Genomic DNA, 13,270 nt, shown 5'->3' on the forward strand with positions numbered 1-13,270 from the left:
TAGTGACCGAAAGAACGAGATCACGGATACAAGCAGCCGAATGAGAGATAGGGTGAGAAGCTCGGCGATTCGGGAGAGGCTCGTAGTAGAGCCGCTGCTCCTCCACATTGAGAGAAGCCAGTTGAGGTGGTTCAGGCATCTGGTAAGGATGGCCTCTAGACACATCCCTAGGGAAGTGTTCCAGACATGCCCAACGGGGAGGAGACCCCAGGGAAGACCCAGGACACGTTGGAGGGATTATATCTCTCAACTGTTTTGGGAACGCCTCCAGTAGAGCTGGAGGAGTTGGCGGGGGAGAGGGAGGCCTGGGCCTCTTTGCTTAGGCTGCTGCCCCCACGACCCGGACTCGAATAAGCGGATGGCGATGGATGGATGGATGGATGGATGGATGGATGGATGGATGGAGAAATCAAGACAGAAAAATCATGCTAAATATGAAAAGTTTAACAAAAGTGAATAAAAATGATAAAAATAGGTTTGAGAGCCTTTAGGGCACCCATCACCCCAGTAAACCTGAGCGTGGACTCGGGTTCGCTCTTTCTCCCATCTCCCAAGACAATGAGTTCCCGCTTATCTCTCCAAGTCTCAACTCTCTGAGCTCCTGTCTGAACTAACCGCTAAGGTTTTACCAAAGGAATTTATAACAACCCTGCGTATCTGAAGTGACCTCCTTCACCCAACAGCATTCGCCAGAGAGACAAGCACTCACTGTCAGGGCAACAGAGATGAACGTCCCGACACACTTAGAAAACATACATTGTAATACACCTAAGAACATTGTAATACCTGATTTTTATACTACCTAAAGCTAAAGATGAAGTGTAATCAATACAGGTGAAAGGTGTGTGTGTGTGTGCGTGCACGTGTGTGTGTGTGTGTGTGTGTGTTGTGATGCGCAGACTTAATCGAGCCTAAAGTGGTACGTGACATCTCCCCATTCCTTTGGTAGAAACAGCCTTGAACATCGTAAAGAGGCACAAAATCATCGAATCTAACTAATAACCCCCACCAGACAGACCCTCATCGTCAATAAGCTTCGAAATGTTGTCAATTGGAGTGATAGTCGCCCCCTAATCTATGCATGGGTAGGTTTTCATGTGGGTATGTGTATGTGTGTGTTGGGTGTGTGTGGGTGTGTGTGTGTGTGTGTGTGTGTGTGTAAGAAAGTGTGTGGGTGGGGGTGTGTGTGCGCGTTTGTGCGTAGGTGTGTGTGTAAAACTGTAAGGGGGGTGTAAACCTGAGGTGTGTAAATCGAACCACTAAAGGTATAAAAGCAAAATACGCCAAGTATACTTTCAGCATTGGCCTCTAGACTATGCTCTGTGTGTATTCTGAATTTTTCTGTCAACTACCTTCAGATCGTTTACACAAACTTCTACAAACAAACAAACAGCAGCTTAATTAACATCAGATCGTTTACACAAACTCCTACAAACAGCTGCTTAATTAACATCAGATCGTTTACACAAACTCCTACAAACAGCTGCTCAATTAACATCAGATCGTTTACACAAACTCCTACAAACAGCTGCTTAATTAACATCAGATCGTTTACACAAACTCCTACAAACAGCTGCTTAATTAACATCAGATCGTTTACACAAACTCCTACAAACAGCTGCTTAATTAACATCAGATCGTTTACACAAACTCCTACAAACAGCTGCTTAATTAACATCAGATCGTTTACACAAACTCCTACAAAAAATCAAACAGCAAGACACACAGACAGACAAACTACACACAGACTCACCACTTTAGTGAACAGGATGATCGTCTTCTCCAGCTTCTCTCTGCACAGACTGCCCACCCCCACCTGACCACCTGCACAATAAACACCAATAAACACAACATCAATAAACAACACACAGCATTAAACAATAAAGAATAATAAAAAAACAACCACACAAACAATAATGAACAATGAACAAAATAAACATCCGGAAAACCCTAAAACTGCTGTAGCTGAATGGGTGGAGCTAAACTGTTGTAGGCTGAATGACCACTGAAGATCCCTTTAAAACTGAACCAAATTAACAGCAGAATTATGGAGTTATAGAAGAACTGTACAATAAATTTTAACACAAGTTTGTTTTTTAAATTTAAGAAAAAAAGATTTTTAAAGAGAATACTTACAGCATTCTAAAAACTGCTTCAGCCTCTCAAACACCGCACGGAGAAACCCCTGCAGAGAGAGAGACAGAGAGAGAGAGAGAGAGAGAGAGAGAGAGAGAGAGAGAGAGAGAGAGACAGAAAGAGAGACACAGACACAGAGAGAGAGAGACAGAGACAGAAAGAGAGAGACAGACACAGAGAGAGACAGAAAGAGAGAAAGACAGAGACAGACAGAAAGAGACAGACAGAGAGAGACACACAGAGAGAGAGAGACAGAGAGACAGAAAGAGAGAGTAAGAGAGAGAGAGACAGAGAGAGACAGAGAGAGAGACAGAGAGAGAGACACAGAGAGACAGAAAGAGAGACAGAAAGAGAGAGACAGAGAGACAGAAAGAAGGAGAGAGACAGAGAGACAGAAAGAGGGAGACAGACACAGAGAGAGAGAGACAGATAGAGAGAGAGAGACAGAGAGACAGAAAGAGAGAGACAGAGTGAGAGACAGAGAGAGAGAGAGAGACAGAGAGAGAGAGAGAGAGAGAGAGAGTCAAATTTCATCTCAGGGTGAGTCTCAGATTTAGTCTCAGGTTTAGTCTCAGGGCGAGTCTCAGGTTTAGTCTCAGGGCGAGTCTCAGGTTTAGGCTCAGGGCGAGGCTCAGGGCGAGGTTCAGGGTGAGGTTCAGGTTTAGGCTCAGGGCAAGTCTCAGTTTTAGTCTCAGGTTTAGTCTCAGGGCGAGTCTCAGGTTTAGTCTCAGGGCGAGGCTCAGGGCGAGGTTCAGGGTGAGGTTCAGGTTTAGGCTCAGGGCAAGTCTCAGTTTTAGTCTCAGGGCGAGGCTCAGGTTTAGTCTCAGGGCGAGGCTCAGACTGAGTCTCAGGGCGAGGCTCAGACTGAGTCTCAGGGCAAGTCTCAGGTTTAGTCTCAGGGCGAGGCTCAGCTTTAGTCTCAGGGTGAGTCTCAGCTTTAGTCTCAGGGCAAGTCTCAGTTTTAGTCTCAGGTTTAGTCTCAGGGCGAGGCTCAGGTTTAGTCTCAGGGCGAGGCTCAGACTGCGTCTCAGGGCGAGGCTCAGACTGAGTCTCAGGGCAAGTCTCAGGTTTAGTCTCAGGGCGAGGCTCAGCTTTAGTCTCAGGGCGAGTCTCAGCTTTAGTCTCAGGGCAAGGCTCAGGTTTAGTCTCAGGGCAAGGCTCAGCTTTAGTCTCAGGGCGAGGCTCAGCTTTAGTCTCAGGGCGAGTCTCAGCTTTAGTCTCAGGGCGAGTCTCCGCTTTAGTCTCAGGGTGAGTCTTAGGGCAAGTCCCATAAGCACCATGGTTTTATCGCAATAATGATAAAGGAATGTAAGGTACAGCCCCAGCATACGGCGCCATGCTGGAGGAGAACGTCCGTTTAACGTTTAATGTGAATGAGGAGGTTGAAGATCCTCGTGGCTCATTAGTGTCCTGTGCTAATGAGCAGGTGTGATTCGCTCACCATCACCTCCATGTTCTCCTGAGGCTCCACAAATCCATGAACAGTCAGCTTCCTCAGAACTGCAGAGGAGACAGATTCACACTGAGGATCCACACTATATAACCATACGCATATTAATATACTATAACATTCATACCTATATTAACATGTTATAACATTCATACATATGTTACTATACTACAACATATGCATATGTATATTTATACACTATAACACTCATACATATATTACTATATTACAACACTCATGTAGACTAATATGCTACAACATTCACACATGTATTAATATACTATAACAATGCGACAGGAAGGCTTTATTAATATATTAATCAGAAACAACAGACGTAAAAAAATCGAACCTATTTTAGTTCTACACTTAGTTTGTGTTCAGTGTTTTAGGCTTTTTAAAACCATAATTATTTTGGTTAATACATTTGTCTCTATTTAAGATACAAAACTAGTTGGTTAATGTAATAAGCTTAACATAATAGATTATAAATTAAAAATCTGATTATAGTTTAATATTCAAAGAAGTGTTGAAGAAAAAAATGAACAACAAATGTAAAAATGGAATTTATAACATCTGGGTCTAGTTTAATAAAATATAATATTCAGGTGAAAACAAAACTAGTTAATACAATATTCTACAAATAGGAACTAGTATACTACAGAATAAGAATTTAAGACTAATATTCAGCCATAAAGTTGTAAAATATGATATGAAACATTAGTGTGATAAATATTTAGAATATTGTAATAAAGGCAGGGCTGGGCGATATGGAAAATAATACTCTCACGATACTTTAAGATATATTGACAATAAATGATATTTCGCTTTTCTGATATTTAATAAGTTGGAACAGATGAAATAGAATCTGCCAGTGAGTGAGTGTGTGTATCTGTGAGTGTGTCTATGAGTGTGTGTGTCTGTGAGTGACTGCGTCTGTGTGTGTGTTTGTGAGTGTCTGCGTCTGTGTGTGTGTGTGCGTCTGTGTGTCTGAGTGTGTCCATCTGTGTGTGTGTCTATGAGTGTCTGCGTCTGTGTGTGTCTGTGAGTGTCTGCGAGCATGTGCGCGTCTGTGTGAGCGTGTGAGTGCGTCTGTGTGTGTGTCTGTCTGTGAATGTGTGTCTGTGAGTGTGTCTGAGCGTGTCTGTGAGCATGTGTGTGTGTGTGAATGTAAGTGCGAGTGTGTGCACATCTGTGTGTGTGTGTGTGTCTGTGAGTGTCTGCGTCTGTGACTGTGTGTGCGTCTCTGTGTGAGCGCGTGTGCGTCTGCGTATGTGTGTGTCTGTGAGTGTGTCTGTGTGCGTGTCTCTGTTTGAGTGCGTGTGAGTGTCTGCATCTGTGTGTGTGTGTGAGTGTGTCTGTGCGCGTGTCTCTGTTTGAGTGCGTGTGAGTGTCTGCATCTGTGTGTGTGTCTGAGTGTGTCTGTGTGCGTGTCTCTGTTTGAGTGTGTGTGAGTGTCTGCGTCTGTGTGTGCGTCTCTGTGTGAGCGTGTGTGTGAGTGTATGTGTGAGTGTCTGCGTCTGTGTGTGCGTCTCTGTGTGAGCGTGTGTGTGTGTGTATATGTTACCTTTCAGAGAGAGCAATGTGCGCTCCAGAGAGCTCAGCGCCTCCTGCTGGTCTCCACAGTGGATCTGTAGCAGGAACGTGTCTGTATGATGGGTCCACAGAGAACAAGCGAAGCTGTAGATGCTGGAGGCTAACTGGAGGACACACACACACACACAAACACACACACACACACACACACACACACACACACACACACACAGTTCAGTCTCGCATTAAATTGATTTATGTAGCACTTTTTACTGCAGGTGTCGTCTCTGGGTCCAACAGTGTCACTGATTAAAACTCCCACAGAAGGAAAAACTGAGAGGAACCAAGACCTAAAGGAGAACCAATCCTCCTCTTGACCATACCGGCTAGCAAACAATAGGGCTGTAACTGGACAGAAGTCTGTAGACTAAACAATCACGTCCGAATCCGATTATCAGATTCCTGCAGTTATCTGATTATGAAGCAGTCAGGTAAGCACACTCTGATTTCTTAGATCAGACTCAGGTCTACAAATCTGACTAATAAATCTGATGAGTCTAACACAGCGTCTAACAGTGTTAATCACAGCGTCTAACAGTGTTAAACACAGCATTTAACGCAGCTTCTAACAGCTTTTAACAGCGTCTTTTAACACAGCGTTTAGGTATTTAACACAGCGTCTATCAGCGTTTACGTATTTAACACAGCGTCTACCAGTGTTAAACACAGCGGCTAACAGTGTTAAACACAGCGTCTAACAGTGTTAAACACAGCGGCTAACAGTGTTAAACACAGCGGCTAACAGTGTTAAACACAGCGGCTAACAGTGTTAAACACAGCGTCTAACAGTGTTAAACACAGCGGCTAACAGTGTTAAACACAGCGGCTAACAGTGTTAAACACAGCGTTTAATACAGCGTCTAACAGTCTCTCTCTGCCTGTCTCTCTCTCTCTGCCTGTCTCTGTCTCTCTCTCGTTCTCTCTCTCTGCCTGTCTCTGTCTCTCTCTCGTTCTCTCTCTCTGCCTGTCTCTGTCTCTCTCTCTCGTTCTCTCTCTCTCTCTCTCTCTGCCTGTCTCTGTCTCTCTCTTTTGGCCTGTCTCTGTCTCTCTCTCTCGTTCTCTCTCTCTCTCTGCCTGTCTCTGTCTCTCTCTCGTTCTCTCTCTCTCGTTCTCTCTCGGCCTGTCTCTGTCTCTCTCTCTCGGCCTGTCTCTGTCTCTCTCTCTCTGCCTGTCTCTGTCTGTCTCTCTCTCTCGTTCTCTCTCTCTGTCTCTCTCTCTCGTTCTCTCTGTCTGCCTGTCTCTCTCGTTCTCTCTCTCTCTCTCTCTCTCTGTCTCTTTCGTTCTCTCTCTCTGCCTGTCTCTCTCGTTCTCTCTCTCTTTCTCTCTGTCTCTTTCGTTCTCTCTCTTTGCCTGTCTCTCTCGTTCTCTCTCTCTCTCTCTCTCTCTCTCTCGCTCTCTCTCTCTCTCTATCTGTCTCTCGTTCTCTCTCTCTCTCTCTGTGGAGGAGTTAAACTGTAATGACCTCAGGAACACAGCAGCTCCCTCTCAGTCTAAATGATGCTGAAGTCTCTTTAATTCTCTCACTCTGAGGGTCTCGCTGCTTCTGCTGGCAGCAATGGGAGCGGGCGCCATGGCGACAGTTATAACACTTCCACAGTAATTTAGAGCATCTCCATACATCAAAACAAACATCCAGCGTACATTACAGAGAGTAATCGGAGCTCAGAGCTCAGCCTCAGGCGATTAAACACAAACACAGCCGAGCTGATAAACGCTGACGCCTAAACGCTGCGACGGAGAGCAAAGCAGCAAATCAGTGAAGAGGCAGAGCCGAAACTCAGCTTCACTGACTCCAGAGTTCAGTAAAGAGGCAGAGCCGAAACTCAGCTTCACTGACTCCAGAGTTCAGTAAAGAGGCAGAGCCGAAACTCAGCTTCACTGACTCCAGAGTTCAGTAAAGAGGCAGAGCCGAAACTCAGCTTCACTGACTCCAGAGTTCAGTAAAGAGGCAGAGCCGAAACTCAGCTTCACTGACTCCAGAGTTCAGTAAAGAGGCAGAGCCGAAACTCAGCTTCACTGACTCCAGAGTTCAGTAAAGAGGCAGAGCCGAAACTCAGCTTCACTGACTCCAGAGTTCAGTAAAGAGGCAGAGCCGAAACTCAGCTTCACTGACTCCAGAGTTCAGTAAAGAGGCAGAGCCGAAACTCAGCTTCACTGACTCCAGAGTTCAGTAAAGAGGCAGAGCCGAAACTCAGCTTCACTGACTCCAGAGTTCAGTAAAGAGGCAGAGCCGAAACTCAGCTTCACTGACTCCAGAGTTCAGTAAAGAGGCAGAGCCGAAACTCAGCTTCACTGACTCCAGAGTTCAGTAAAGAGGCAGAGCCGAAACTCAGCTTCACTGACTCCAGAGTTCAGTAAAGAGGCAGAGCCGAAACTCAGCTTCACTGACTCCAGAGTTCAGTAAAGAGGCAGAGCCGAAACTCAGCTTCACTGACTCCAGAGTTCAGTAAAGAGGCAGAGCCGAAACTCAGCTTCACTGACTCCAGAGTTCAGTAAAGAGGCAGAGCCGAAACTCAGCTTCACTGACTCCAGAGTTCAGTAAAGAGGCAGAGCCGAAACTCAGCTTCACTGACTCCAGAGTTCAGTAAAGAGGCAGAGCCGAAACTCAGCTTCACTGACTCCAGAGTTCAGTAAAGAGGCAGAGCCGAAACTCAGCTTCACTGACTCCAGAGTTCAGTAAAGAGGCAGAGCCGAAACTCAGCTTCACTGACTCCAGAGTTCAGTAAAGAGGCAGAGCCGAAACTCAGCTTCACTGACTTTAGAGTTCAGTAAAGAGGCAGAGCCGAAACTCAGCTTCACTGACTCCAGAGTTCAGTAAAGAGGCAGAGCCGAAACTCAGCTTCACTGACTTTAGAGTTCAGTAAAGAGGCAGAGCCGAAACTCAGCTTCACTGACTCCAGAGTTCAGTAAAGAGGCAGAGCCGAAACTCAGCTTCACTGACTTTAGAGTTCAGTAAAGAGGCAGAGCCGAAACTCAGCTTCACTGACTTTAGAGTTCAGTAAAGAGGCAGAGCCGAAACTCAGCTTCACTGACTTTAGAGTTCAGTAAAGAGGCAGAGCCGAAACTCAGCTTCACTGACTTTAGAGTTCAGTAAAGAGGCAGAGCCGAAACTCAGCTTCACTGACTTTAGAGTTCAGTAAAGAGGCAGAGCCGAAACTCAGCTTCACTGACTTTAGAGTTCAGTAAAGAGGCAGAGCCGAAACTCAGCTTCACTGACTTTAGAGTTCAGTAAAGAGGCAGAGCCGAAACTCAGCTTCACTGACTTTAGAGTTCAGTAAAGAGGCAGAGCCGAAACTCAGCTTCACTGACTTCAGAGTTCAGTAAAGAGGCAGAGCCGAAACTCAGCTTCACTGACTTCAGAGTTCAGTAAAGAGGCAGAGCCGAAACTCAGCTTCACTGACTTCAGAGTTCAGTAAAGAGGCAGAGCCGAAACTCAGCTTCACTGACTTCAGAGTTCAGTAAAGAGGCAGAGCCGAAACTCAGCTTCACTGACTTCAGAGTTCAGTAAAGAGGCAGAGCCGAAACTCAGCTTCACTGACTTTAGAGTTCAGTAAAGAGGCAGAGCCGAAACTCAGCTTCACTGACTTTAGAGTTCAGTAAAGAGGCAGAGCCGAAACTCAGCTTCACTGACTTTAGAGTTCAGTAAAGAGGCAGAGCCGAAACTCAGCTTCACTGACTTTAGAGTTCAGTAAAGAGGCAGAGCCGAAACTCAGCTTCACTGACTTTAGAGTTCAGTAAAGAGGCAGAGCCGAAACTCAGCTTCACTGACTTTAGAGTTCAGTAAAGAGGCAGAGCCGAAACTCAGCTTCACTGACTTTAGAGTTCAGTAAAGAGGCAGAGCCGAAACTCAGCTTCACTGACTTTAGAGTTCAGTAAAGAGGCAGAGCCGAAACTCAGCTTCACTGACTTTAGAGTTCAGTAAAGAGGCAGAGCCGAAACTCAGCTTCACTGACTTTAGAGTTCAGTAAAGAGGCAGAGCCGAAACTCAGCTTCACTGACTTTAGAGTTCAGTAAAGAGGCAGAGCCGAAACTCAGCTTCACTGACTTTAGAGTTCAGTAAAGAGGCAGAGCCGAAACTCAGCTTCACTGACTTTAGAGTTCAGTAAAGAGGCAGAGCCGAAACTCAGCTTCACTGACTTTAGAGTTCAGTAAAGAGGCAGAGCCGAAACTCAGCTTCACTGACTTTAGAGTTCAGTAAAGAGGCAGAGCCGAAACTCAGCTTCACTGACTTTAGAGTTCAGTAAAGAGGCAGAGCCGAAACTCAGCTTCACTGACTTTAGAGTTCAGTAAAGAGGCAGAGCCGAAACTCAGCTTCACTGACTTTAGAGTTCAGTAAAGAGGCAGAGCCGAAACTCAGCTTCACTGACTTTAGAGTTCAGTAAAGAGGCAGAGCCGAAACTCAGCTTCACTGACTTTAGAGTTCAGTAAAGAGGCAGAGCCGAAACTCAGCTTCACTGACTTCAGAGTTCAGTAAAGAGGCAGAGCCGAAACTCAGCTTCACTGACTTTAGAGTTCAGTAAAGAGGCAGAGCCGAAACTCAGCTTCACTGACTTTAGAGTTCAGTAAAGAGGCAGAGCCGAAACTCAGCTTCACTGACTTTAGAGGTTATACCCGGTAATGTCCCACACACGGAGCTTAAAACTGCCCGTTTTCACGACGTTCCATTCACCCACACACCTACAGCAGTTTAGCTCCACCCACACACCTACAGCAGTTTAGCTCCACCCACACACCTACAGCAGTTTAGCTCCACCCACACACCTACAGCAGTTTAGCCCCACCCACACACCTACAGCAGTTTAGCTCCACGTTTCAGACACAATGTTTTCAGTTTCCGCTAAAGGAGGACTGTAAACTCTCCGAGCTCCTGTCCCTCATCAGGGCGTCCTGGTCTGCTTGGGGAAACACGGTCAGCTTCTCTGTAATTTGCTAAGCTGTCAGGCCTCATTAAAGCGGTAATCTGTAAAGTGAGACTCTCACAGCCCATAATAATCCTGCAGCTCTAATTAGACGTGTAGTGATGGATATTATTAGAAAAGCCTGCCTGTGTAATTAACTGCTTTCTGTGCCGTTAACCAGAAGCAGCGTTTCTGGATCCTGTTTATATTTGGGTTCTTCTTCGTGTTTTAGAGTTTAACAGCGTTTGTGGATGCAGTGATGAACTGTGTTCACAGACAGTGGTTTTCAGAAGTGTTTCTGAGCCCATGCAGTGATTTCCACTACAGGATCATGTCTGATTTTAATGCAGTGCTGCCTGAGGGCCCAAAGATCACAGCCAGCTGATACTGGTGTTCAGCTTTGTCCCTCACAGACAGAGATTTCTCCAGATTCTCTGAGTCTTTAATGATGTTCTGCAACGTAGACGATGAAAAGCAGAAGCTCTTTGCTGTTTTATGTTGAGAGACGTTCTTCTTGAGTTGTTGCTCTATTTGATGGTCAGTGTTTCACAGAGTGGTGACCCCTCCTCCTCTTTACTTCTGGAAGACTCCGCCTCTCTGAGATGCTCCTTATACCTAATCACGTAACTGACCTGCTGTCAATCAACCACCAGGGTTTTTTTTTAGCTTTCCCAGCCTTTTGTTTCCCTATCCAAACTTTTGTGGAACGTGTTGTTGGCATCAAATTCAAAACGGCAAATATTTTTCAAAAAACAATCAAATTTCTCAGTTTCCACATTTGGTTTGTTGTCATCGTACTATTTTCATTGGAATATAGTATTTAAATGATTTGCACATCATAGCATTTAGTGTTTATTAACATTTGCGCAGTGTCCTAACATTTTTGGAAATGGGGCTGTAAATAAAACTGTTGCCATTTTCAAAAATAAAGTACATAAATGAGCAGTAATTATTAATTTTTGCCTGCAGATGGAGACGTTCTTTCCTCGTTAAGGACATTAAGAGCTGCCCAGCGGCTGGATTTAAATGAACTTTATAACAGAGCAGACGCGCTTTGATCAGAGGAAGCCTTTCAGCTCGAGAGGCGACACAGTGCAGAGAGACTAAACAAGCCCGGCTCCGTCTCCAGCACAGCTCCAAATAACATCCCTATTACTCATTACCTGCCTGCTGGGAGGAGCCTCACCTGCTGGGACAAATCACCTGAGCTCTGATTGATGCAGCAGGGAGTCCACCTGCCCCATCAACCAGCCCCAAACAGCTTTACAGGCAGCACTGACACAAATACATAGTTTCCAAAGCCCTGCCCCCAAATACAGCCCCTCCCTTCAGTGTTCCCTCCAAAGCCCCAAGACCAAATACAGCCCCTCCCTTCAGTGTTCCCGTAAAAAACCCACCCCCAAATACAGCCCCTCCCTTCAGTGTTCCCTCCAAAGCCCCAAGACCAAATACAGCCCCTCCCTTCAGTGTTCCCTCCAAAGCCCTGCCCCCAAATACAGCCCCTCCCTTCAGTGTTCCCTCTAAAGCCCCGCCCCAAATACAACCCCTCCCTTCAGTGTTCCCTCCAAAGCCACACGACCAAATACAGCCCCTCCCTTCAGTGTTCCCTCCAAAGCCCCACCCCCAAATGCAGCCCCTCCCTTCAGTGTTCCCTCCAAAACCACACGACCAAATACAGCCCCCTCCCTTCAGTGTTCCCGCAAAAACCCCACCCCCAAATACAGCCCCTCCCTTTGGTGTTCCCTCCAAAACCACACGACCAAATACAGCCCCTCCCTTCAGTGTTCCCTCCAAAGCCCCAAGACCAAATACAGCCCCCTCCCTTCAGTGTTCCCTCCAAAGCCCCAAGACCAAATACAGCCCCTCCCTTCAGTGTTCCCTCCAAAGACCCAAGACCAAATACAGCCCCTCCCTTCAGTGTTCCTGCAAAAACCCCACCCCCAAATACAGCCCCTCCCTTCAGTGTTCCCTCCAAAGCCCCAAGACCAAATACAGCCCTTCCCTTCAGTGTTCCCTCCAAAGCCCTGCCCCCAAATACAGCCCCTCCCTTCAGTGGTCCCCCCAAAGCCCTGCCCTCAAATACATCCCCTCCCTTCGGTATTCCCTCCAAAGTCCCACCTCAATACAGCCCCTCCCTTCGGTATTCCCTCCAAAGCCCCACCTCAATACAGCCCCTCCCTTCAGTGTTCCCTCCAAAGCCCCACCCCCAAATACAGCCCCTCCCTTCAGTGTTCCCGCAAAAACCCCACCCCCAAATACAGCCCCTCCCTTCAGTGTTCCCTCCAAAGCCCCAAGACCAAATACAGCCCCTCCCTACAATGTTCCCTCCAAAGCCCCACCCCCAAGAGGCCGAGCTGATCGCAGAGGCCAAGCTGATCACCGATGATGAGCTGATCGCAGAGGCCGAGCTGATCGCAGAGGCCGAGCTGATCGCAGAGGCCGAGCTGATCACCGACGATGAGCTGATCACAGAGGCCGAGCTGATCACCGACGATGAGCTGATCACAGGCGCCGAGCTGATCACCGACGATGAGCTGATCACAGAGGCCGAGCTGATCACCGACGATGAGCTGATCACAGGCGCCGAGCTGATCACCGACGATGAGCTGATCACAGAGGCCGAGCTGATCACCGACGATGAGCTGATCACAGAGGCCGAGCTGATCACAGGCGCCGAGCTGATCACCGATGATGAGCTGAATCACAGGCGCCGAGCTGATCACCGACAATGAGTTGATCACAGGCGCCGAGCTTATCACCGACAATGAGCTGATCACAGGCACCGAGCTGATCACCGACAATGAGCTGATCACAGACGATGAGCTCATCACAGGCACCGAGCTGATCACAAGCACCGAGCTGATCGCAGGTGCCGAGCTGATCGCAGGCGCCGAGCTGATCAGACGCTGACGCCGTGGTGACGGTATGAATCTGAATAATCACTGAACAGACCAGCTTCATCCTCCTCCTGCTGAGTGAGGAGCTCTGGTCTTCCATGATCGCTCACCCCTTCAGTCCGATCGCCTGATATTTCAAAACCGTGAACTCTGCTGAACTTCCAAATGCCATGCCATTCTGCAGAACCGCTGAGGTTCTACAGCTCACTGTCTCTGACTTTGACTTTGGTTCACGTTCAAATAGGACTTTGGTACAATTTAGTGCCTGTGGAAGTTTCATTATCATCCTTATTCAG

At 47.0% G+C, this 13,270-nt stretch overlaps 1 protein-coding gene across 2 annotated transcripts in view; it reads right to left on the bottom strand.

The window, feature by feature from the left end:
* The window catches only part of ipo11 (importin 11), a 123,111-nt gene that overhangs the window by 98,333 nt on the left and 11,508 nt on the right, over positions 1 to 13,270 (bottom strand). For both annotated transcript variants that reach the window (XM_037536187.1, XM_037536188.1), the window contains exons 6-9: positions 5,151 to 5,283; positions 3,578 to 3,636; positions 2,137 to 2,185; positions 1,754 to 1,824 (exon numbers count right to left, since the gene is read on the bottom strand). In XM_037536187.1, the coding sequence (XP_037392084.1) occupies positions 1,754 to 1,824; positions 2,137 to 2,185; positions 3,578 to 3,636; positions 5,151 to 5,283 (312 nt within the window). The remainder of the gene's footprint in view (positions 1 to 1,753; positions 1,825 to 2,136; positions 2,186 to 3,577; positions 3,637 to 5,150; positions 5,284 to 13,270) is intronic.

The sequence above is a fragment of the Pygocentrus nattereri genome, chromosome 29 (genome assembly GCF_015220715.1).
Source record: "Pygocentrus nattereri isolate fPygNat1 chromosome 29, fPygNat1.pri, whole genome shotgun sequence".
NCBI classification, from domain to species: domain Eukaryota; kingdom Metazoa; phylum Chordata; class Actinopteri; order Characiformes; family Serrasalmidae; genus Pygocentrus; species Pygocentrus nattereri.